Source organism: Ahaetulla prasina, chromosome 4 (genome assembly GCF_028640845.1).
Source record: "Ahaetulla prasina isolate Xishuangbanna chromosome 4, ASM2864084v1, whole genome shotgun sequence".
NCBI lineage: Eukaryota > Metazoa > Chordata > Lepidosauria > Squamata > Colubridae > Ahaetulla > Ahaetulla prasina.
The window spans coordinates 20,679,081-20,704,988 of NC_080542.1; the positions used below are offsets into that span (position 1 = coordinate 20,679,081).

The window sequence follows — 25,908 nt, forward strand, 5'->3', positions numbered from 1 at the left end:
TCTGGGGTAAAAAAATACTGACAACCATCCAATGGTGGGATTCAGCCAGTTCGCACCTATTCGGGAGAGCCAGTTGTTAACTTTCTAAGCAGTTCAGAGAACCGGTTGTTGGAAGAAATCTTATTTTGGTTTTTCCACTTTACAGGACTAATCCTGTAAGGGAGGCAAGAAGGAAACATTCTGGTGGTGTTTCTAGCCTAATCTTTACTGCCCTGTTTACAGAAACTGCCTCTCTGCTTAATCCTTATTACATTGTTACAGCTAAATTGAAGCGCCCATCGATGTGAGTGACGTTGAGTTGGCCATGCCCACACAGTCACATGACCACCGAGCCACGCCTACTCAGCTGGTCATTAGGGAAGAGAACCAGTTGTTAAATTATTTGAATTCCACCACTGCAACCATCTGATGGCAGCACAGGCTTGGTGTTTTCTGCCATTTTGCTGCCATCTAGAGTTCACCTGGAATTCTGCAGCCCCCATCTAGTATCCCTAAACAACTCTCCCCTCTCTTCCCAAACCTATGTTGCACAATTGAGGTTGCCCAAAGCTAAAGAAAGAACATGGTTTGTTTTTGTTCAAGTCCATTTTCCTTCCCTCTTTTATCAAAAGGTTAATGAAAAAAGGACTAAGGGTGACATGATAGCAGTGTTCCAATATCTCAGGGGTTGCCACAAAGAAGAGGGAGTCAAGCTATTCTCCAAAGCACCTGAGGGTAGAACAAGAAGCAATGGGTGGAAACTAATCAGGGAGAGAAGCAACTTAGAACTAAGGAGAAATTCCATGGCAGTTAGAACAATTAATCAGTAGAACAACTTGCCTTCAGAAGTTGTGAATGCTCCAACACTGGAAGTTTTTAAGATGTTGGATAACCATTTGTCTGAATTGGTATAGGGTTTCCTGCCTAAGCAGGGGGTTGGACTAGAAGACCTCCAAGGTCCCTTCCAACTCTGTTATTCTATTTTCTATTCTATTCTATTCTATTCTATTCTATTCCATTCCATTCCATTCCACTCCACTCCACTCCACTCCACTCCACTCCACTCCACTCCACTCTTCATACATTTCATGTCCTGTTCCTGAAACTAAGAGCCATGCCCTCCATCTTTTAAAAACATCCAATATTCTAGGAGTCCCCAACCCCCAGGCTGTGACCTACTACTGGGACTTGAGTCTTTTGAAACCAGGCCGTGGAAGTAGTGGGTGAGCGTTCGTCTTCATGCATGTATCCCCACTTACGTGAGCAGTATGCAAGCACGTGTGCAGGCGCTCCATTTCAGCAAGGAGTGGGCATATGTGCCTGTTGCTTGCACAAATGGAGCTGTGCATGTCCTCGCCTACTGCTCATATGGAACCATCCCTTCACACACCCCACCCCTCACCTGCTGGTCCTCAAAGCCAAAACAGGTGGGAAACTCTGCAATAGCTCCATATCTGTCCTGTCTGAACATTTGATTCTCGCTGGGAAAGTCTTCATCTGTAAAGACAATGATCTATCTTTGACTTCCTTCAGTCCCCAATTAGATTGATTATTATCATGTACCGGGGTGAAATTCGACTGGTTCAGACCGGTTTGGGAGAACCGATAGGAACGATTTGAATCGGTTTGCTGAACTGGTAAAAACCACCCCTGGTTGGCCCGCCCACACCCGCCCGTTCACTGCTCATCCCTTCCAGCTGCTCACTCGCCCCTTCCGGCCACTCGACCCATTCAACGTTAAATGCTACAGCAGAGAAAATCCGAACTTTTCTCCCTCCATTCACAGGGAAACTGCTGCAGCCTGTCCCTTTAAGGTACTTCGACCCCTGGGAGGGAAGAGGCGGGGCGGGGGAGAGGCCATAAAGGAGCAGCAGCTCTACTGTGAATGGAGGGAGAAAAGTTCAGCTTCTCTCTGCCACAGCATTCACTATGAGCCCTTCTGGTGCTCATACACACATTTTTTCCTCCCGGGTTCTGTGGGCATGGCTTGGTGAGTGGGGGTCATGTGACTGAGTGAGCATGGCCATGAATGACATTTAATTGGCCATGCCCACTCAGTCACAGGACACCACCACCACCAAGCCACGCCCACAAAAACGGTAGGGAAAAAAATTGAGTGTCACCGCTGGTCTTTCTCTTCCAGGATTCAGGAAATGCTGGGTAATTTGGAGACTCTGTTTATATTTCCTACAAGGCCCTTGAACATCATTTCTGGAGAATCGTTATGTAACCCTCTTTCTCTGAAGCCCCTGAGAATTACAGTATTAATACAGTAGAGTATATAATCATGAGACGATGCCCGTTCTCAAAAACTGCTGATGGAGCAGCAGGGTTGGTTATGTCAAGGAAAGTATGTTGCTCGCTGAATGGAAGCCATTTTGACAAGCATAGGTAGTCCTTGACATGATTATTTGTTTCATCACTGTGCTGCAAAAAAAGACTCACGACCAATCGCAGCGTCCGTCGTCCCCCCAGTTATGTGATCGCAATTCAGGCGTTTGCAATCAGCATCTATTTACAAAGATTATAGCATCCTGGGGTCATATGATCATCATATGTTACCTTCCCAGGTAGCTTCTAACAATCAATGGGGGAAGCCAGATTGACTTCACAACCATGTGATTTGCTGAATGATAAACCCTGGTAAAAAAAGTTATTAAAATCAGGTGCAGTCATGTGACAACTCACCTAACAAATGCATTGCTTAGTGATCGAAGTTCAAGTCACCACTGTGGTCGTAAGTTGAGGACTACCTGTGTTACATTAACAATTTTGCATGTAGAGAACGAAGGAGGATAAAACCTGTATTTGAGGATCCTTGGTGCTCTCTGAGTTTGCTTGATTTCTTGCGGATGTTACATTACCCAAATAAGGTAACATCATTTGTTACAAATATATATTAGGAGCCATAGGGCACAGTGGTTAGAATGCAGTATTGTGCAGGCTAACTCTGCCTATAGCCAGGACAGGAGTTTGATCCTGACCAGCTCAAGGGTGACTCAGCTCCTTCTGAGGTTGCTAAAATGAGGACCCAAATTGTTGTGGGCAAAATGCTGGCATTTGTAAACCACTTAGAGAGTGCTATTTGAAGCGGTATATAAATCTAAGTTATCTCGCTAAATATTCTTCACTTGGTGGAATCTCCTATTACAAACAAACATTTTTTTCACAATGTTTTTTTTTTACTTTAATAAAGACCGCAATGTTAAAAACACAGCATTATTCCAGATTTTCTGGGTTTGGAAGAAAAATATTCTATTGTCCCAAACCAAAAGTGGATATGAGGCATTGGACTGACTGAGCAGGGATCGGTTATATGGAGCTGATCTTGGAAGTTTTCTCTCCTTTCTTCTTATGCTCATTTCTGACCTCTTCCTTCGCAGAATTGTCTGCTTCAAGAGCGGAAGCAAGATATGGAGAAACAGACCCGTCAGCTTCGGGAGGAGAACGAAGCCATCCAGGCCCTGGTGGACACGTTACACGAGAACCTCCTCCTCCTCCGCAAAGAGAGCTGTGAAAAGCAGCTGCGGGTATGTTGATATTTCTACTTGCCCATCAACGTTACGTTGCAGGGGAACAAGGGCCAGTCTCGAAACTGAAGGGACAAAACAGAAAGAGATATGAAACCTACTGATGGGAAAATGAGTCACCCAGCGGCGGTTATGCAAAGAATTAGGAAGAAGAATTCTATGAAAGCAGTTGCATTTCATAGCTATTTTCAGCCTCTCTTCTTCCTGTTTCTCTTCCCATCCAAAGTTTAAACAGGTAGAAGCGGAAGCTGAGGAACTCCGCACTGCCAATAGGCGCCTCCAGCATCAGGTCAAGGATTTGAAGGAAGAGATCCGTCTGCACGAGTTAGATACCTCTGTTACCTCCATCCAATCTGAGATTGAAAGCAGTTTAGGCGATGCCCCAGGAGCCCCTGGACAGACACCAAAGGTAAAACAGAAGGTTTTGCAGCTGGGAGGAAAGTTCAGGTTCCCTTTTTAGTTCAACCGGGGAAATTTTCAATGTCAAAAGAAGGTTGACATTCATTATTCATCCTTCCCAAATGTCTATGGAGATTCTGAGTTATCCAGATCCTGGTTGTCCCAAAGGTTTTTCAAAACTAGACTTTGTTTTTCCTTGCAGATGTGTCACTTCTCATCCAAGAAGCTTCTTCAGTTCAATTCAGTCAGAATTGAAGAAGCTTCTTGGATGAGAAGTGACACATCTTCAAGGAAAAACAAAGTCCAGTTGCCTTTTGAAAAAACACCTTTGGGGCAATCTTTCCCACACTTTGGGTGTGCAGATAATCCAACCATACACCAATCTTTGACTTACAACTACAGGAATTCCTTGACGTATGACCACAATTGAACCCACCATTTATGTTGCCAAGTGAGACATTTGTTAAGTGAATATTGTCCCATTTTATGACTTTTCTCGTTATATTTGTTAAGTGAATCACTGCAGTTGTTAAGATAGTAACACAGTTTTTAAGTGAATCTTGCTTCCCCATTGACTTTGCTTATCAGAAGATTACAAAATGTGATCACATAACCATGGGACACTGCAACCATCATAAATATGAACCAGCTGCCAAGCATCTGAATTTTGATCACATGACCATGGGGATGCTGCAATGGTCATAAGTGTGGAAAATGGTCATAAATCACTTTTTTCAGTGCTGTTGTAATTTCGAATGGTCACTAAACAACTGTTGCAAGTCAAGGATTACCTGTATTAGTTTAATGGCCATTCAAAATTAGGACGGCCCTGATGAATGATTTACAACTGGCCCTCATACTGACGATTCCCGCTGTATTGACAAAAATTCAGGTGCAGGATACATTTTCAATGGTTGCAGTATCCTGGGGTCATGTGATCACCATTTGCGACTTTCACAGCCGACTTCTGACAAGCAAAGTTGGTGAGGCAAGTTGGATTTGACAACACGATTCACTGCAGGGAACAACTGCAGGATTCACTCCTTAACAACTGCACTGAAAAGGTCATTAAATTGGCCATGACTCATCATGCTTAGCAGCAGATATATTGGTTCCAACAGTGGTTGTAAGTCAAGAGCTACCTGTATTCAAACTATATTGATTTGGGAAATCTGAAGCATGTGATCTTCTTACCTAGCTGGAATAAATTATAAGGCATTTCTCCACAGCTCAATATTTATTCTGTTTCCAGCCCTGATACCTCACAACCCAATTGGAAGATGACCTTTGTGTATCTTCCTTTCTGCAGGAGCCTAAACAGTGAAATAAGGCAAGGAATAATACCATGAGCAAGTCAGTTCTCTCATCCCTGGACTAAGAAGGAAACCCAAAACTGGGACTTAAACAATGTCTGGTTACAGAGCTGTCACCTCCTCTGAATAATTACAAATCCTCTCACTCATACCCTACACCAGTGATGGCTAACCTTTTCCGGACCGAGTGCGCAAAGCATCCCCAAACACCCAAAATGCAAAGCGCGTATGGCCTGCCCCCCCCAAGCATGCATGTGCCCCACGCATGTGCCCCACCGCTGTGCATATACCCCGCCCTCCCGTGCATGCACACATGTCCTCCCACATGCCCTGCGCATGCGCGGCAGAGACCTAAAGTCCAGCTGGCTGACTGGAGGGGCGTGTGCATGCGCAGCAGAGCTGAACTGGGGTGACAGCTCGCGTGTCCACAGAGAAGGTGCTGCGTGCCACCTCTGGCACGTGTGCCACAGGTTCACCATCATGACCCTACACACAGACAGAGACTTTTATTTTCTAAAAGAAATAAATTGCCTTCACACCTGCCAGATGTTAAATATGTTTGGCAGTTGAAATAAATAAATAAATGAGCAATTCTTTCTGGGGAGCCATTCTGTTCTTATCCAAAAGCCGCTGAAAAGAGTGATATTAGAAAAATAGTGGGGTGATAGGTTCTCCTGGGTCCAGGTAGGCCTATTCTTAAGAAACAATGCATAAAGCTATAATATGTGGGTATATGTATGTATTTATGTATGTATATATATGTAGTCATGTTTATGTAGTGTGTATTGGAGATGGTGACCCTTTGAGAACTGTATGCAACAAAATGTCATTTTAATATATGCCGCTTTATTGTCAAAGTGACAATAAAGTTATTCTATTCTGTTCGGTTCTATTCCTATTCCTATTCACGGCAATTTGGTCCAAAGAGAAATAGTTGGTATTTTAATGCAACATGGGAAATCCCCATGAAGAATTGTCCTGGCAAGATTCACATGAAGAACAATGTGGCTGTATAGATAATCCTCGACTTACCACCACAATTGAGACCAAAATTTCCACCGCTAAGCAAGACAGCTGTTTTGCTCCATTTTAAACTACCTTTCTTCACAGCTGTTAAGTGAATCACGGCAGTTGTTAAGTTAGTAATATGGTTATTAAGTGAATCTAGCTTTTCCATTGATTTTTGCTTGTCAAAAGACTGCAAATGGTGATCACATGACACTGTGATCACGGGACACTGCACATATCATAAATACATGCCAGTTGCTAAACATCAGAATTTTGAGCATGTGACCATGGGGATGCTGCAACAGTTATTAAGTGTGGAAAACAGTCATAAGTCACTTTTTTCAATGGCATTGTAACTTTGAATGGTCGGTAAACGAAGACTACCTATAGTCCACCTCAAAGTCTACTTTTTACCACTAAACTTTCTTACTCCTTGGGCGGACATCTGTTTATCTGCTTTAGTCAATCACCCATGGCGCCAATAAGACTGGTTCTGCTCCAACAAAGGCCTCTCTGAGATCGGAGGAGAACATCTCTGAATACACCAAAAAGGTTTCGGCCTTGAGCTATCAGCAGCAAGACATCCTGGCCCAGAAAGAAATGGAGATTGCAAAACTCCAGGATCAGGTAACCTGCGCTGTACTTCTCTCTTATGGGAGGCAGAGGTGGGATTCAGCAGCTTCTGACCAGTTCTGGAGAACCAGTAGCGGAAATTTTGAGTAGTTCAGAGAACCGGTAAATGCCACCTCTGACTGGCCCCACCCCCATCTATTCTCTGCCTTCCGAGTCCCAACTGATAGGGAGGAAATGGGGATTTTGCAGTAACCTTCCCCTGGAGTGGGGAGGGAATGGAGATTTTATAATATCCTTCCCCTGCCACGCCCACCAAGCCACACCACGCCCACCAAGCCACGCCCACAGAACCAATAGTAAAAAAAATTGAATCCCACCACTGATGGGAGGGCAATGTCTCATGTGGCTTGGAAGTCTCATGTTGCGTGACATTTTTCTCCATTCCCAGGTGACTTTGCAACATGTGGAGCTCAGCGGTTTGAAGTCTGAGATAGAGAACCAGAGGCGGTTGTACCAAGAGAGCAATCGGGACAAGGCCTTGAAGTTAGCTGTAGCAGACCGGGATGAGGCTATAATCAAGTGAGCTCTGACTATTTGCTTTGCAAACCCCATTGATTTATGTATAGGAGATCCTTTGACTTAACCACCATTCGTTTAATCATTATTCCAAGTTACAAAGGAGTACTGAAAAAAGTGACTTATGACTGTTCCTCGTACTTATGATTGTTGCAGCATCCCCGCAATCATGTGATCAAATTTGGGTGGTTGGCAACCAGCATGTATTTAGAATGGTTGCAGTGTCTCGGGGTCATGTGATCACCATTTGCAACCTTACAAGTCTGCTTCTGACGAGATGTCAATGGGGGAAGCCAGATTTAATTAGTATCCATATGATTCACTTAACATGGTGATTCACTTACTGGCTGTGCCAAAAAAATAAAACCGGGTGTGACTCACATAACAATTGTCTAGCTTAGCAATGGAAATTCCAGTCCCAATTGTCATAAGTTAAGGTTAAGTTATCTATAATCCATTTGTTCCTGATATTTTAATTGCTGTTTTAGTTTAGTTAGTTGCCTATCAAAGCAGTTGGACCAGCTTGTCTATCTTGGGGAGGCAACTGTCAAAATGTGAGGCAGCCATTTACAAGTCATCACATTTGGAGTTATCAGATTGGGGCAGGGGCGGGTTCCAAATCCTGATGCTACCGGTTTGCTTGTGTGTGTGCCTGTGCGGGGCATTTCTGCACATGTGCAGAAGCATCTGGGTGGGTGGGCGGAGCCTCCCACTACTGCCGCTACCGGTTCACCCGATCCGGTGTGAACCGGTAGTAACCCACCACTGGACTGGGGAAAACTAAGTTAGACCCGACCATATGGGCTCACTGGCAAAGTAGATTAAATGAGACCTTCATCTTCCAAGGCAGTTTACCACAGGCTAATGTTCCTCAACTGTGGTAGCTTTAAGATGTCTAGACTTGAACTCCCAGAGTTCCTTAGCCAGGCTGGCTGACTAAGGAATTCTGGGAATTGAAGTTCACATATCTTAAATCTGACAAGGCTGATGTTCTGTCCCCCTCCGCAGTCCAGGAGATACAAGCGATGACTTAATTAGCCGGCAACTATCAGCTCTGGCAGCAAACTAGCGAGTGTCTGCCAAGTGTCTCTTGATGCCGATGAGTCAGCCAGGAAACCAGGAACAAACAGGACTTCAGCTCTAATTCTCCCTCTAAGCAGTTGATTTTCTTGCCACGAAGTGGTATAGTAGCCCTTGCTGCTTTTATATCCTGTGGGGTGTGGCTCCATGACTCAGCACTTCCTAGGCCTGCCCCACCCCTGCTTCTGTTGTTCCCGCCTCTCCTGCCTACGAAACCTAGGATCCAGCCAGGCCTGACTGCCATCAGCCGGGTCTGGAGGCGTGGCCTGGGGGGGGAAGAGTCAAGGGATGGAGGCCTCGTTATCTCCTCCACCTGGCCTGCCTCTGGCTCCTGGAGCTGAGCCAGGGAAGCCAGTGCTCCAGAGGTAAGTCCTGATGGCCCTTCCCCTCACTTTCCGAGTCACTTTCTGGCAGGGGGCCCGGCTCGGGGGGCGCAGACCAGAGGTGGGTTTCAGCAGGTTCTGACCAGTTCTGTAGAACCGGTAGCAGAAATTTTGAGTAGTTCGGAGAACCGGTAGTAAAAATTCTGACTGGCTCCGCCCCTATCTGTTCTCTGCCTCCTAAGTCCCAGCTGATGGGGAGGAAATGGGATTTTGTAGTAACCTTCCCCTGGAGTGGGGAGGGAATGGAGATTTTACAGTATCCTTCCCCTTCCACGCCCACCAAGCCACACCCACAGAACCAGTAGTAAAAAAATTTGAAACCCACCACTGGCGCAGACACAGCAGCTGAGAATCACTGTTCCATGGCAAGAACTATTATGAGACAGAGATACTCTTCTGCACCCCGGTTAGGCCTCCCTGACTATGTGAAGAAGAAAAAAGCTTTGCTGCAGCAAAAAATAATTGAAGTCATAATCTCTACCATTGCACTGATAATGTTACATAGTTTGGGTAACGAAATGTCTGCAAGAAAACAACCAAGCTCAGAGAGTACCAAGGACTTCTCATTTCAACCCTAAGTTACAAATATTCTCCTTTATTGCGACGGTTGCATTTTCTAACAGGCCTTATTTATGATGATGTTGCATTATTGCGAGGTTTTAAACGATGGAAATGAGACCTTGGAGGAAATCTTTAAGCATCAGCCTTGAATCTTTCCAATTTTAGCCAAACCGTGCTCCTTTTCTGCTTATCAAACTTATTCAACCTGAATAAACTTGCTGACTTTACTATACGCTCCGCAAAGGTTAAGGTTGCTTGTTTGAGCAACTGTAATATTTATGGCTAGTGGGTTAATTAATAACGTTAAAACCACACCTTTAGCAAAGTTGCCATACAATAACACCAGTTTGAAGTCACTACATTGATACTATCAGATCCAATTGAAAATGCTGCCCATTCCTTAAAAATAACCCTTTTTATATCCTAAGTTATATCAGAACCAAAGGAGAATCCACCAAGGACACACTTAGCAAATATTATAGCAGCTTCCCAAAATTTAATATCACAAATTTATGAGATCACAAAATAATGTCAATTCAGAAAAGTGAAAATAAACCAAAGTACAGATGACAATTATCTCTATTTTTGTAATAATAAAGGAAATGGCCTTGGGAGATCAGTCAGAGATGCTGCCTTGGGATTGGTCAGATAAAAGAAAGCATAACCTACAAAATGTTGCAAAATGGGTGGAGAAAGAGATAGGAAGGGCACCTTCTCTAGTTTCTCAGGCTGTTAAGGAGACAGTGGAAGATTTGTTCTTTCAGACTTTCTCTTCATGTAGTTTTATAATAAAATAGAATTTGTGTTTCCTGTCTGGTTTACTTCGGAGGGCTGACATCCATTTTGCAAGTCTGAAAATACACCCCACCCCCCAAACACCTTTACAGTTCAATAACATGAAACATGGATCCGGCCTTCTGTAATTGACAGATAGAAACGTTGTCAGTGCTCATAATTTCTAAGTTTCATCTATGATTTTTTGATACGGCATCCAGCATGCCACCATGGCCAGCTTATTCCCTATTCTTTCAGTTTCAATGTTCAGATCTGGATAATTGTGATCTTCTCCAATTCCTTGTCTTCTATGGAAGACAATAATATCCTGATATTCTTCTTTTCAGTCACAATTAAATCTGGTGTATTATGAGCAAAGACTGTATTCAAAATTCCCACCATAACGACTGAGTCTGTCATTTCTACTTCTATAGCTGTCTGATTTGGTACAGCAACCAAACAGGACAGGTACAGGCTCCAAGAGATAATTAAGACTGCAGAAAAAACAATTGCAACCAAGTGCCTTCCTTAGAAGACTATATATTGCGTGGATCAGAAGGAGAGCTGAGAAAATTACTACAGACCTCTCATAAACTGTTAAACTCTCATATTGAATTGAATATTGAATATTTTAATTTGTATACCGCCCTTTATGACAGTTTATGTCATAAACTGGACATAAACTGTTTCAACTCTTACTCTCAGGACAGGGCTATAAGGCATTGCATGCCAAAACAGTTATACACAAGGGCAGTTTTGCCCCTCAGGAAGTCACTCTACTGAACACCTAATTCGCACAATACTGTCTTATTTCTAACTATATAAAGGTAAAGGTAAAGGTTCCCCTCGTACATATGTGCTAGTCGTTCCCGACTCTAGGGAGGCGGTGCTTATCTCCGTTTCAAAGCTGAAGAGCCAGCGCTGTCCGAAGACATCTCCATGGTCATGTGGCCGGCATGACTCAACGCCAAAGGCGCATGGAACGCTGTTACCTTCCCACCAAAGATGGTCCCTATTTTTTCTACTTGCATTTTTACATGCTTTCAAAACTGCTAGGTTGGCAGAAGCTGGGACTAGTAACGGGAGCTCTACTGCTAGGTTGGCAGAAGTTGAGACTAGTAACGGGAGCTCACCCCGTTACACAACAGCACTAGGGATTTGAACCGCCGAATGCCAACCTTTTGATCGACAGCTCAGCTGTCTTAGCCCCTGAGCCATCCTTATTTAACTATCTAACTATATATCTATATCTATATCTATCTATCTATCTATCTATCTATCTATCTATCTATCTATCTATCTATCTATCTATCTATCTATCTATCTATCTAACTATATATTATCTAATTATATATTAACCCATATTATATGGCTGTAGCATTATTACAATCCTTCTTGCCTTCTTTACTACCCCCTCTTATTGGTATTATTATTCTATACTGTTGCTTTGCATGTATACTGAAAACTTCTGCATCGGAGATAAATTCCTTGTGTATCTAATCATACTTGGCTAAATGAAATACAGGTAGTCCTCAACTTACGACCACAATTGAGTCCAAAATTTATGTTGTTAAGAGAGAATTCATTAAGTGAGTTTTGCCCCATTTTATATTTTTTCTTGCCACATTTGTTAAGAGAATCATTGCGATCCTTATAACTCAGTTGTTGAGTGAATCTCGTTTTCCCATTGACTTTGCTTGTCAGAAGGTTGCAAAAGGGGATCACATGACCCCGGGACACTGCAACTATCATAAGTGGGAGCCAGTTGCCAAGCATCTGAATGTTATTTATTTATTTATTTTTTATTTATTTATTTGTCAACAGATAAAAATATAAACATGATTATGAATACATGAAATGGATACGAATAAATGCGGACCGTAGGGCAGGGACGGTAGGCATGTTGGTGCGATTATGCATGCTCCTTACAGACCTCTTAGGAAGGGGGTGAGGTCAACAGTAGTAAAGTCTTGGGGGTTTGGGGAAGAAACCACAGAGTCAATAGTGCATTCCAGGCATTGACCACTCTGTTGCTGAGGTCGTATTTTCTGCAATCGAGTTTGGATCGGTTTACCTTATCTTAGATATTTGTATCTATTGTGTGCTTGTGTATCGTTGTGGTTGAAGCTGAAGTAATCATTGACAGATAGGACATTGTGCAGATAATTTTATGTACTACGCTTAGGTCAGACCGAAGGCGGCTTGGTTCTAAGTTGTCTAAGCCCAAAATTTCAAGTCTGATGGCATAAGGTATTCTATTAACCATGGGGATGCTACAACGGTTATAAGTGTGAAAAATGGTCATGAAATATTTTTTCAGTGCCTTTGTAACTTCGAATGTTCACTAAATGAACAGTTATAAATCAAGGACTATTCTATTCTATTCTATTCTATTCTATTCTATTCTATTCTATTCTATTTATTGTAATATGAATATAATAAAACTATATTACTTATAAAGTCACCCAGATGTTTAGACAGGATTTGGCATTTTTGTCCACCTAGCAAGTCCTTTCCAAAGGATGTGATCCAATCTGGGTCAGTCACCAGGATCAGAGGTTTTGTCTTCCGAGTTTTCGGACTCATGCTAGAGCCCATTCACAGGGAACTTTTCTTTTTTTTTCTTTCTTTTTTCTTTTTATTGAAAAAGTTTTAGAACAACAATTAAATTTCCCCCCCTCCCCCACCTTCCCCCCTCCCTCCAAAACCCCCTCCCCCCCCGACTTCCCGGAGCAAACACAAGGTATAGTTCATTAAACAAACAGTCATACATTAAATTTTAAAAATCTAACACAATTATAATCCTTCTCTCCCACATAACCTGACTTCTTCCATTAAAATAAAAAACAACATCCTTCATTCAAAGGCAAAATAAAGGATTGTATGATAAAATGGGCACAGAATATTCAAGAACCAACAATGTTGGAAACATGGGAAAAAATTTGGGTTAGAAATGTTAAATTTACGCAAGCGCAGAATTTAAGGGAAAATTTTTATAAGATGTTTTATAGATGGCATTTAGATCCTAAGAAATTATCTTGTATGTATCCAGATATGCAAGCGAAATGTTGGAGATGTAATTGTGATGATGCTACATATTTTCATGTATGGTGGACTTGTAAGAAAATTAAGTCTTTCTGGATAAGAATCTGGTGGATTATGCAGAATGTTCTGAAGAAGAAGATAAAGTTCCTACCGCAATTTTTTCTTTTGGGAATAACAACGGACTGTACAGTGATTGAGACTAAGTTGATTTTGAACTTAATAACTGCAGCAAGACTGTTGATTGGACAATATTGGAAGAAAAAAGAATTACCCACAATAGAAGAATGGATATTGAAAGTTTCCAATTTGGCTGAGATGTCTAAAATTTCAGCCTTCTTGAAAGACAGTACTCAAGAAAAATATTTAAATGAATGGAAGAACTGGATTGACTATATTCAAAATAGATATCAGATTAAGAAATTACGGATTGCCTTTGAACACAGGGAACTTTTCCATGAAGGTGGGCTCCAGCACAAGTCCAAAAGCTCGGAAGACTAAACCTCTGCTCCCGGTGACTGACCCAGATTGGATCCTGCAACATTATCCTGGGACACATATATCCACCTTCACTCATGACGCTTACTGTTCCAAGTAAAGCTGTCTTTTGCAATTGATTGATGGGGATTTTGTTAATGCCGACGGTGTTTTGGTAGTGTTCCAGATGTATCACTATGATGATTGTCAACACTTTTTTCCTACCAGGAAAAGCGAAATAGAATTGGAATTGGCAAAAATCTCCCTGGAGCGAGATTCGCTGAGCCAACAGTTGTTGCGTGTCATTCGACAGAAGATGGCACTTTCCCAGGAATTGGAAGCTTGGCAAGTGAGTAAGCAAATATCAGAGACATCAGGAAACATGTCCTAACTGTTAATCCATTTGCAAGCTGTGAACCATGTGTTAGGAATTGTAACAATCCCAATATACCCCCTTTTTAAAAATTCAGATATAGCTTCTTCCTTTCCAGATGCATTTTTGACATAGCTGAATTATGGGAATATTTATTCTTTTCCTTCATTCCCAGCTTGTTCCAGGTTTACTGAATGAATATGATCTCTTTCCAGACAGGCCCCTGTGGAGGAAAAGGCCCAATGATGGGATTTAAAAAGGGGAGCTTGCAGGGAAGCAAATGCAAAAAGAAATATTTACTGAAGAATACAGGTAGTCTTCTGACTTATGACAGCAACTGAGCCCAACATTTATGTTGCTAAGTGAGACACTTGTTAAGTGAGTTTTGTCCCTTTTTTATGCCACAGATGTTAAGTGAATCATTACAGTTAAGTTAGTAACATGGTTATTGAGTATATGTGGTTTCCCCATTGACTTTGCTTGTCAGAATGTGACCCCGGGACATTACAACCGTCATAAATATGAATCAGCTGACAAGCGCATTTTGATCACGTGACCATTTTGATCATGTGACCATGGGGATGCTACAATGGCTGGGTGAAAAATGGTCATAAGTCACTTTTTCAGTGTCATTGTAACTTTGAACAGAAAAGTTGAAAGTCAAGGACTACCTGCGGTTAAAAACAAATGAGTTATAGGAAGGGTTAAGACAGAGGTGGGATTCACTTACCTTCTCTACCAGTTCGCAAATGCTTCGCTCGCACATGCCACCTCTGCGCATGTGCACGGTCTTCTGCGCATGCACAGTAGTTGCGCATTACGTCCGGGTGGGTAGGCGGAGCCTCCCACAGTTGCCGCTACTGGTTCGCGCAATCCAGAGAGAAACGGCTGAATCCCACCACTGGGTTAAGATGGTATCAGTGCAAAATGAATAAATAAACAGAAAATAATAAAGTGGAAGTGATGTAGAAGGAAAGGAGTTTAGAAATTTAGAAAATCACAGAAACAAACCAGGGAGGATCTAAAATATTTTTTTCCTTTCTATGTTGGATTTATGATACTGTACAGGGAGTCCTCAACTTACGAACACAATGGAGCCCAAAATTTTTGTTGCTAAGTGAGACATTTGTTAAGTGAGTTTTGCCCCATTTTATGACTTTTCTTGCCACAGTTGTTAAGTGAATGACTGCAATTGTTAAGTTAGTAGCACGGTTGTTAAGTGAGTCTGGGTTCTCCATTGATTTTGCTTATTAGAAGGTCGTAAAAGAAGGTCATGTGATCCCGGGACACTGCAACTGTCATAAAAATGATTCAGTTGCCAAGCGTCTGAATTTTGATCACGTGACCCTGGGGATGCTGCATGAATTGTACACATGAACAATGGTCATAAATCACTTTTTTCAGTGATGTTGTAACTTTGAACAGTCACTAAATGAACTGTTGTAAGTCGACGACTTCCTGTACGTAAAATCAGCGGAGGCATCTGAATGGTCTGGAGCTGCAGCCAGCAGAGTACACACTCAGTAAACATTACTAATTGAGCTCTGGGTTGCAATTGCGTGCCCAACCGTATGAGAAAAGGAAACTTCACTTTCAAAATGATGCAACTCTATTATTATTGGGAACAAATTATGACCTTCCGTTTCCACGAAGCCAAAATAAAATCACAGTCATCTTTTTTGTCTTTGCTTGGAGCATTTTGGGGCAAAAATACTTTACAAGAGGGAGTCTCTGAGAGCAAAATTCTGCCTTTCATTCAAAATAACAGGTAGTCCTTGACTTACAACCGTTTGTTGAATGATTGTTCCAAGTTACAAAAGCACTGAAAAAAGTGACTTAGAAGCAGTCCTCACTGTCAGCGGTGTCAGCACTGTCACTAACATCAGGGGTCTCCAACCTTGGCAACTTTAAGACTTGTGGACTTCAACTCCCAGAATACCTCAGCCAGCGAAGCTGGCTGAGGAATTCTGGGAATTGAAGTCCACAAGTCTTAAAGTTGCCAAGGTTGGAGACCCCTGACTTACAGGACAACTATCACCGTATCCCCACTGTCACGTGATCCACATTTGGGCACTCTGCAACCAGCATGTATTTATGTGGGGAAAGAGCCGTAGGAGCACAGTGGTTAGAATGCAGTATTGCAGGCTAACTCTGCCGACTGCCAGCAGTTCGATTCTGACTGGCTCAAGGTTGACTCAGCCTCCCATCCTTCCGAGGTCAGTAAAATGAGGATCCAGACTGTTGGGGGCAATACATTGACTCTGTAAACTGCTTAGAGAGCGCTATAAAGCACAGTGAAGTGGTATATAAGTCCAAGTGCTGTTGCTATTGCTAACTCTACCCACTGCCAGGAGTTTGATCCTGACTGGCTCAAGGTTGATTCAGCCTTCCTTCCATCCTTCCAAAATCGGTAAAATGACGACCCAGATTGTTGGGGGAAATATGCTGACTCTGTAAACCCTTAGAGATGGTTATAAAGCACTATGAAGCAGTATATATAAGTCTAAGTGCTACTGCTAAGGATATGTATGATGTAGTGGTAAAATCTGAACCGGTTTACTACTAATTCGCTAGTTGCGCATGTGCGCTGCACGCCAAATGTGTGCTGCGCACGGACATGTGCAGTGCGCACCATGCACCAAATGCGAGGTGCGTGCATGCGCACAGTGCACACCAAAAGGAGGCAAGGGGTAAGTAGAACAGTGCGGGCAGGGCTGTGGCGTAAGATCTTTTTTTTTAACTTTTAAAAGCATTTTTTTACCACCTATAGATTGTAAAAAATGCTTTTAAAAGTTAAAAAAAAAAGACTCTGACTATCGTGCAGCTCAGCTGTGGTCGTTGGAACTTCTTTTTTTTTTTCTTCATTTTTTACTACCGGTTCGGGCGAACCGGACTGAACCGGAGGCATTTCACCTCTGGGATGATGGTTGCACTATCCGAGTGTCATGTGACTGCCACCTACAATCATTTCCCAGATGCTTTTTGACAAGCAAAATCAATGGTGGAATCTGGATTTGCTTCACAAGTGTATGATTCATTTAAAAAACTACACAGAGTCACTGAACTGTGGCCAAAAAAGGTCATAAAATCCAGCAAAACTCATTTAACAACGCACTTGCTTAGCAATGGAAATTTTGGTCCTAAATATGGTCGTAAGTTGAGGACTATCTGTATTGTAAGCAGATGAATCGTTTTAAATGAAGATGGATTGGGACAGTATGATTCAGTATGATATTGCTCCAGAGACGCTCAAGAGGGGATTTCTGGATTCTGTTTCACGTTGATCAGAATATTCTCTTTTTTCTTTGGGGCTTACAGGATGATATTCAGTATATAATTCACCAGCAACTTCTCCAGAAACAGCGGGAAGAACGACACTGCCTCACCCCACCACCAAAGCCACCAACACAAGGCAAGGGTCCTGAATTATTTCGGGCTGGTGCCAGCATGCCCAGTGGCACAGGCTTCTTCTCATTCTTCCGGAAAAGCTGAATTGTTGAAGGTGTGGAACTTCTAACATGGCTGAAGGCAGGAAAATGGGCGAAGGGAATGTGAAGGCCAGACTGGATGATAAGAGATGCGATATAGAGGCTGCTGTGAGGGACATTTTGTAGGGACAGAGGCTGAATGCCTTTTATGGAACTTCGAACCCACCTAGGCTAAGAACTTGTTCTCTTATTCTGTGTCCCACTCATAAAGATGTTGGAAAAAATGGGGTTGTGCTGACAGCTCTCTAGCTGACAGCACAACCCCATTTTTTCCAACATCTTTATGAGTTTGAGACCCGAGTTCTGTGCAACGGGTGAGCTCCCATTACCTGCCTCAGCTCCTGCCCACCTACCAGCTCGAAAGCATGAAAATGCTGGTAGATAAATAGGTATCATTTTGGTGTGAAGGTAACAGTATTCCATGCACCTTTGGTATATAGCCGTGATGGTGGACCTATGGCACTCATGCAGGAAGTGGCATGCAGAGCCATCACCCATTGCTCTTCCAGGTTCCAGCATGCCAGTCAGCTGGTCTTGACGGGTACGGGAGCATCAGAAACTGGGACAGCAGTGTGCATGCGTGCACCGGCCACCTGGTCTTCTGGTTTCTGGCGGGCATGCGTGCACGAAGACCAGCTGGCCGGCGCATATGCATGTACCGAAAACCGGAAGATCATCTTCCCGGCATGCGCAAGCACACCAAGTAGCTGCTCTTCTGGTTTCTGGCATGTGCACATGTGCACTCCCATTTTGGCACAGTGCTGAAAAGGTTTGCCAACACTGGTATATAGCTATGCTGGCCACATGACCACAGAAATTGTCTTAGCCCAAAAACACTGTGATGAGCACTGTACTCCAGCTTTTTTTTTTTACTTTTAAAAGCATTTTTTCTACAACCTCTTCGGCCAAAGGAGTTGTAAAAAAATGCTTTTAAAAGGCTCTGACGATCCCAGCTGAGTTGCCTGATTGTCAGAGGCTTTTGTTTTCTTTCCAAAGCATTTTTTTTGCCTTTAAAAGAAAAAAAAGCCTCTGACAGTAAGTTGGTCAGAGCCTTTTAAAAGCATTTTTTTCTACAACCTATTCGGCCCAAGAGGTTATAGAAAAAATGCTTTTAAAAGCCTCTGACGATCCCAGCTGAGCTTCGTGATCATCAGAGGCTTTTTTTTTAACTTTTAAAAGCATTTTTTCAGCCAAAGAAAAATGCTTTTAAAAGTAAAAAAAAAAAAACCTCCGCCAATTGCGCGGCTCAGCTGGGCTTGGGGGTGGGATTTTTGCTATGGATTCTCCGAACCACCTACTGCCATCGCTACCAGATCAGGTGATCCGGTCTGAACCGGGGCATTTCACCCCTGGGGTGGTATCTTTTGGTGATTCATGTATTTTAGTCACATTTAATAATAATAATAATAATATTTAAATTTGTATACCGCCCTTCTCCCGAAGGACTCAGGGCGGTGCACAGCCAGAATAAAATACAAAGAAAAACCAAAAAAAACACCCCAACACATACAATACTAAGAACAACCCTTAAAAAACATATTCAATTGGCCGCATTTAAAATACAATATCACCCTATAAAATTTACAAAAATTTAAAACCCATAAAATCAATTTAAAATTTTAAAAATTCAAGCCAGTCCAGCAAGGCGGAATAAATAAGTTTTAAGTTCGCGGCGAAAGGTCCTGAGGTCAGGTAATTGTCGAAGTCCAGGGGGAAGTTCGTTCCACAGGATAGGAGCCCCCACAGAGAAGGCCCTCCCCCTGGGGGCCGCCAGTCGACATTGCTTGGCTGACGGCACCCTAAGGAGTCCCTCTCTGTGAGAGCGCACCGGTCGCTGGGAGATAGAAGATGGCAGTAGACGGTCCCGTAGATATCCCGGTCCTAAGCCATGGAGCGCTTTAAAGGTAGTCACCAATACCTTGAAGCGCACCCAGAAGACAACAGGCAGCCAGTGCAGTCTGCGCAGGATGGGTGTTATATGGGAGCTCCGAGATGCTCCCTCAATAACCCGCGCAGCTGCATTCTGGACTAACTGGAGTCTCCGGGTGCTCTTCAAGGGGAGCCCCATGTAGAGAGCATTGCAATAGTCCAAGCGAGAGGTAACGAGAGCATGAGTGATTGTGCATAGGGCATCCCGGTCCAGGAAGGGAAGCAACTGGTGGATCAGGTGAACCTGATAAAAAGCTCTCCTGGAGACGGTCGTCAAATGATCTTCAAAGGACAACCGCCCATCCAGGAGCACGCCCAAGTTGCGCACCCTTTCCATCAGGGCCAATGACTCACCCCCAACAGACAGCCGCAACTGCAGCTGACTGTACCGGGGTGCCGGCATCCACAGCCACTCCATCTTGGAGGGATTAAGCTTGAGCCTGTTCCTCCCCATCCAGACCCGTACGGCTTCCAAACACCGGGACAGTACTTCGATAGCTTTGTTGGGGTGGCCTGGGGTGGAAAAGTACAGCTGCGTGTCATCAGTGTTATAGGGTTTTTAAACATGGATTTTATTGGGGTTTATTTTATATTTTGTATTGTATTTTAAATTTAGGCTTTATTGAATAAGTTTTTTAAATAGTGTTTTTATTGTAATATATTGTATTATTTTATCTGCCTGTTCACCGCCCTGAGTCCTTCGGGAGAAGGGTGGTATAAAAATTAAATTATTATTATTATTATTATTATTATTATTATTATTATTATTATTATTATTATTATTATTATTATTATTATTATTAGTTGGTACCTCACCCCAAAACCACTGATGATCTCACCCAGCGGCTTCATATAGATGTTGAACAGGAGAGGCAAGAGAATCGATCCCTGCGGCACCCCACACATGAGGCACCTCGGGGTCGATCTCTGCCCCCCTGTCAACACCGTCTGCGTCCGGTCAGAGAGGTAGGAGCAGAACCACCGATAAACGGTGCCTCCCACTCCCAAACCCTCCAACCGGCGCAGCAGGATACCATGGTCGATGTTGTCGAAAGCCGCTGAGAGGTCTAATAGGACCAGGGCAGAGGAGTAACCCCTATCCCTGGCCCTCCAGAGATCATCCACCAATGCGACCAAAGCTGTCTCCGTACTGTATCCGGACCGAAAGCCGGACTGGAACGGGTCTAGATAGACAGTTTCATCCAGGTACTGGGGTAGCTGACATGCCACCGCACTCTCTACAACCTTCGCCGTAAAGCGAAGATTGGAGACTGGACGGTAATTTCCTAAAACAGCTGGGTCCAGGGAAGGCTTCTTGGGGAGAGGTCTCACCACCGCCTCTTTCAAGGCAGCGGGAAAGACCCCCTCCCGCAAAGAAGCATTTGTAATCCCCCAGAGCCAGCCTCGTGTCACCTCCTGCGTGGCCAGCACCAACCAGGAGGGCATGGGTCCAGTAAACATGTGGTGGCATTCAACCTTCCCAGCAGCCTGTCCATGTCCTTGGGAGTCACAGGGTCAAAACTATCCCAAACAGTCTTAACAAGACGAGTCTCGAAACTCTCACCTGGATCTACCCAATTTTGATCCAATCCGTCCCGAAGCTGAACAATTTTATCGTATAGATAACCGTTAAACTCCTCGGCACATCCTTGTAATGGGTCCTCCCGTCCCTCCTGTTGAAGGAGAGAGCGGGTCACCCGAAACAGGGCGGCCGGGCGGTTATCTGCTGACGCAATGAGGGAGGAAACGTAGGAACGTTTCGCATCCCTCAATGCCACTAGGTAGTTCCTACTATAGGACCTAACTAGTGTCCGGTCAACTTCAGAACGACTGGATCTCCAGGCACTCTCTAGGCGTCTTCTCCGGCGTTTCATCTCCCTCAGCTCCTCGGAGAACCAAGGAGCTGGTTGAGACCGACGCCGGGTCAGAGGCCGCAAAGGCACAACACGGTCCAAAGCTCCAGCTGCGGCCTGTTCCCAGGCCGCGACTAGTTCTTCAGTTGTGCCGCGAGCTAGATTATCAGGAAACGGCCCAAGCTCCATCAGAAACCTCTCTGGGTCCATCAGGTGCCTGGGACGGAACCAACGCATTGGTTCCGTCTCCCTGCGGTGGTGGGTACGGTCTGAAAGTCCAGACGAAGGAGAAAATGATCTGACCATGACAAGGGTTCGACAACTAAATCATTTAAAATCAGATCATTCAACCACTGACCAGAGATAAAAATCAAATCTAGGGTGCCTCCCCCGATGTGGGTAGGGCCGTCAACTAATTGAGTCAGGTCCATGGCCGTCATGGAAGCCATGAACTCCCGAGCCGTCGAGGATGCCGCGCCAGTTGATGGCAGATTGAAATCCCCCATGGCCAACAGTCTAGGGGTTTCAACTGCCAACCCAGACAGCAACTCCAACAGCTCAGGCAGGGCTGTTGTCACGCAGCAAGGAGCCAGGTACGTGATCAACAAGCCCACCTGTCCTATGACCCCACTTCACATAGAGGGATTCACACTCAACTATCTGAGGCACAGTGGTCTCCCTCGGTTCCAGACTCTCCTTAATAATAACCGCCACCCCTACCTTGGGCCCTCGGCTGATGGAATGCTCGGAAACCTGGTGGGCACATCTCTACTAGGGGAACCCCCCCTTCGGTGCCCAACCAGGTTTCCGTAATGCCCATAATATTTAACTTGGAGCAGTTGGAGGTTTCGTGTCTTGGAATCATCTAGTCCAGGAATGTCCAACCTTGGCAACTTTACGACTTATGGCTGACTGAGGAATTCTGGGAGTTGAAGCTCACAGGTCTTAAAGTTGCCAAGGTTGGACCTCCCAATTGAGCCTGTAACAACACCATGCAACCAGATGCTTTTTCCAATATTCAGAGCAATAATTCCCAGCTGCCGCAATTCAAATACTATTGAAGACCATCCAACAAGAGCTAGGTAGAGTGTTCCAGTCTGTATCACCGTCAAATCAAGTGGATGGCATCAGTCGGCCAATTGAATGAGCTGACTAAAGTCATGCAATTAAATGCAATTCTCTTTTAGTAGTTATATTGGATTGTAAAACACTAACATTGGGTTTCTCTTTTAAACACATCTAGGTTTCCAACATCAGTGGGCCAATCTCTGCTCCAAGTTCTAAGATCACCCTCTTCTGGTGAATTGGAGACATGACTCAGTTAAGTGGATAATTCCAGAGTGGCAGTTCAAGACAGCTACAGGTCCCAGCGCCTGGCTTTTGATGGAATGGAACTAGAAACATGGCTTCTGATCCTTCACTTTTTCACAGAATCAAGATTGGTAGGAAGGGGCACCTTAATCTCACATCCCTCCCTTGCAAGAAGAAATAAGATTACAGGTAGTCCTCGATTTATAACCATTCATTTAGTGACATTTCAAAGTTGGAATAGCACTGAAAAAAGTGGCTTATGACCATTGTTCACATTATGACCATTGCAGCTTCCGCTTGGTCATGAGATCATATTTATGAAGGTTGCTGTGTCTCAGGGTCATGTGATCACCTTTTGTGACCTTCTGATAAGCAAAGTCAATGGGAAGGCCAGATTCACTTAACAACCATGTTACTAACTTAACAACTACTGCAATGATTCATTTAATAACTGGCAAGATACGTTGTAAAATGGGGCACAAGTCACTGAACAACTGATTTGCTAAGGAGTGGAAATTTTGGGCTCAGTTGTGGTCCTAAGTCGAGAAAGACTTTTAATGTTCACTTCTTTCAAGCGGGAGACACCTGCTGGAAAAACAGGAACATCCCTGGAGGGGGAAATGAAAAAAAATCAAGATGGCAGCTTCACTCCTGCAACTGCCATCTTGAATTTTTGACCCACATCCCACGGATACCCTCTAGCAAACTGTTCATTGCAGCAGACCCTATTTAACTTTTCAGGTAAAAAAAATAAAAGGTAATTTTCCCTTGGGTTGAACTCAGCTGCTAGTAGCTATGTAGACACATCTATTTTCTGGGAAGAATTTGTTAAACCTCAAGGTTCTCTTCTTGCCTTAAAGAGTGAATACCAAAGAATGTATCCAAGGTTTTGATATTTTAATGGGAGAGATAATGGAAAATAAAAGAGAATCTGGGCCAGGTTCTTAAAATCTAGGTAGCCAGAGGACAAGAAGTTGTGAATGCAACAACACTTTTTAAGAAGATATTGGACAGCCATTTGTCTGAAACGGTCTAGGGTTTCCTGCCTGAGCAGGGGGTTGGACTAGAAGACCTCTAAGGTACATTCCAACTTTGTCAATTCCACCTGAAATAGCGCACAGCAGCATGGGCATATGAGCCTCCTTCAAAATGCACCAGTATTATACTCTTCAATGAATTAGAGCAGAGGTCTTCAAACTTGACAACTTTAAGACTTATGGACTTCAGCTCACAGAATTCCCCAGAAACATGGCTGGCTGAGGAATTCTAAGAATTGAAATCCACAAGTCTTAAAATTGCCCAGTTTGGAGACCCATGCATTAGGATGTCCTCTTCAATAAGATCAACCTCTGGCAACCTCCCTCTGTCTGGGTTGGAACTGTAAATCCTAGAATTCCTAGCCAAGATTGCCGTATTCCTGGGAATTCTGGATGCTGTGGCCCAGTATTTCTCAGCTTCGACAGCTTTTAAGATGTGTGGACTTCAACTCCCAGAATTCCTTAGCCAGTCATGCTGGCTGATGAATTCTGGGAGTTGTAGTTCCACAATCTTAAAGTTGAGAAACACTGCTGTAGCCCCTACTTACCCGGAGAACATCAAATCGGGGAAGGCTGATTGAGGTTTTGTCTATAACTTGCTTTTTTATAAACTATATATGTGTTTCCCCAAAAATAAGACCCTGTCTTATATTTTTTTGAACCCTGAAATAAGCGCTTGGCCTTATTGCCATACATTCAAAAGTCCGATTGGGCTTATTATCAGGGGATGTCTTATTTTGGGGAAAACGGTACATTTGTGGCTTCTAAAAAATCTGCATACTGTATATTTCTGCAAATGAGCTTCAGTCATGTTGCAGGAACACCAGCAAGGGGCAGTAATGCTCTTTCCTCTTCCTCCTCCCCTTTCTCTTCCTGCTGCATGCAAACAAGAAACAACACAAAGATATTATTTTGCACATATCCAGACAGAGATTTATTTATCTGTGAAGAAGTTCTATATTGCTATAGAGTATTTTTGTTGTAAATTTGTTAATACAGATTTAATAAAGATTATTAAAGTATGGAAATTTCCCTTCCTGCTTCTCTGACGCTTCTGTTGGAAACCACATTTTCAGGTGGAATTTGGGCTTCACAATATTGAGCAGGTGATTCTGGGAAACCGGATTCTTAAACAGATCAAGACAGGAATTAATTTAATAATACTCAGGAATCTGAGCAGAATTTATGACCAGACTTTGTAACTCTGCTCATGATGCATTAAGAGTTTGATCAGTGGTGAAATCCAAATTTTTTTACTACCAGTTCTGTGGGTATGGCTTGGTGACCGTGGCTTGGTGGGCATGGCAGGGGAAGGATCCTGCAAAATGTCCATTCCCATCCCACTCCAGGGGAAGGATACTGCAAAATTCCTATTCTCTCCCCACTCCTGAGGGAAAGATATTGCAAAATCTCCATTCCTACCCCACTCTGGGGCCTGCTAGAGGTGGTATTTGCCAGTTCTCTGAACCAGAGGTGGGTTTCAGCAGATTCTGACCAGTTCTGGAGAACCGGTAGTGGAAATTTTGAGTAGTTCAGAGAACCGGTAGTAAAAATTCCAACTGACCCCGCCCCCATCTATTCTCTGCCTCCCAAGTCCCAGCTGATTGGGAGGAAATGGGGATTTTGCAATAACCTTCCACTGGATTGGGGAGGGAATGGAGATTTTGCAGTATCCTTCCCCTGCCACGCCCACCAAGCCACACTCACCAAGCCATGCCACACCCACCAAGCCACACCCACAGAACCAGTAGTAAAAAAATTTGAAACCCACCACTGTTCTGAACTACTCAAAATTTCTGCTACTGGTTCTTTGAACTGCTCAAAATTTCCGCTACTGGTTCTCCAGAACCTGTCAGAACCTGCTGGACTTCACTCCTGGTTTGGATCTACACTATATCTAGTCCAGCTGCCTCCAGAAGGATATACAAAGCCATGTTGGTAGTCCTCAGCTTAGAACCATTCATTTAGTGACCATTTGAAGTTACAATGGTTGAAAAAAGTGACATACAACCGTTCCTCACATTTATGACTGACCCAGTATTCCCACAATCATGACTGAAATGTGTGCGCTTGGCAACCAGCATGTATTTATGATGGTTGCAGCATCCCAGGGTCCTGGAATCATCATTTACAGATCAATGGGGGAAGCCAGTTTCGCTTAACAACCTTATGATTACTTAATTACTTCAGTGATTTGCTTAACAACCATAGCAAAAGGTCAT

General features: G+C 43.6%; 1 protein-coding gene across 2 annotated transcripts in view; it reads left to right on the top strand.

Annotated features, from left to right (window-relative positions):
- BICDL2 (BICD family like cargo adaptor 2) overlaps nt 1-24,733 on the top strand; it is a 36,790-nt gene extending 12,057 nt beyond the window's left edge. The window contains exons 4-10 of one of the 2 annotated variants that reach the window (XM_058182923.1): nt 3,363-3,509; nt 3,736-3,918; nt 6,692-6,856; nt 7,251-7,381; nt 13,924-14,044; nt 17,387-17,570; nt 22,582-24,733. In XM_058182923.1, coding sequence (XP_058038906.1) covers nt 3,363-3,509; nt 3,736-3,918; nt 6,692-6,856; nt 7,251-7,381; nt 13,924-14,044; nt 17,387-17,560 — 921 coding nt within the window. In that variant the 3' untranslated portion in view covers nt 17,561-17,570; nt 22,582-24,733. The remainder of the gene's footprint in view (nt 1-3,362; nt 3,510-3,735; nt 3,919-6,691; nt 6,857-7,250; nt 7,382-13,923; nt 14,045-17,386; nt 17,571-22,581) is intronic. The other variant, XM_058182924.1, reaches the window with a different exon arrangement.
- The last annotated feature ends 1,175 nt before the right edge of the window (nt 24,734-25,908 follow it).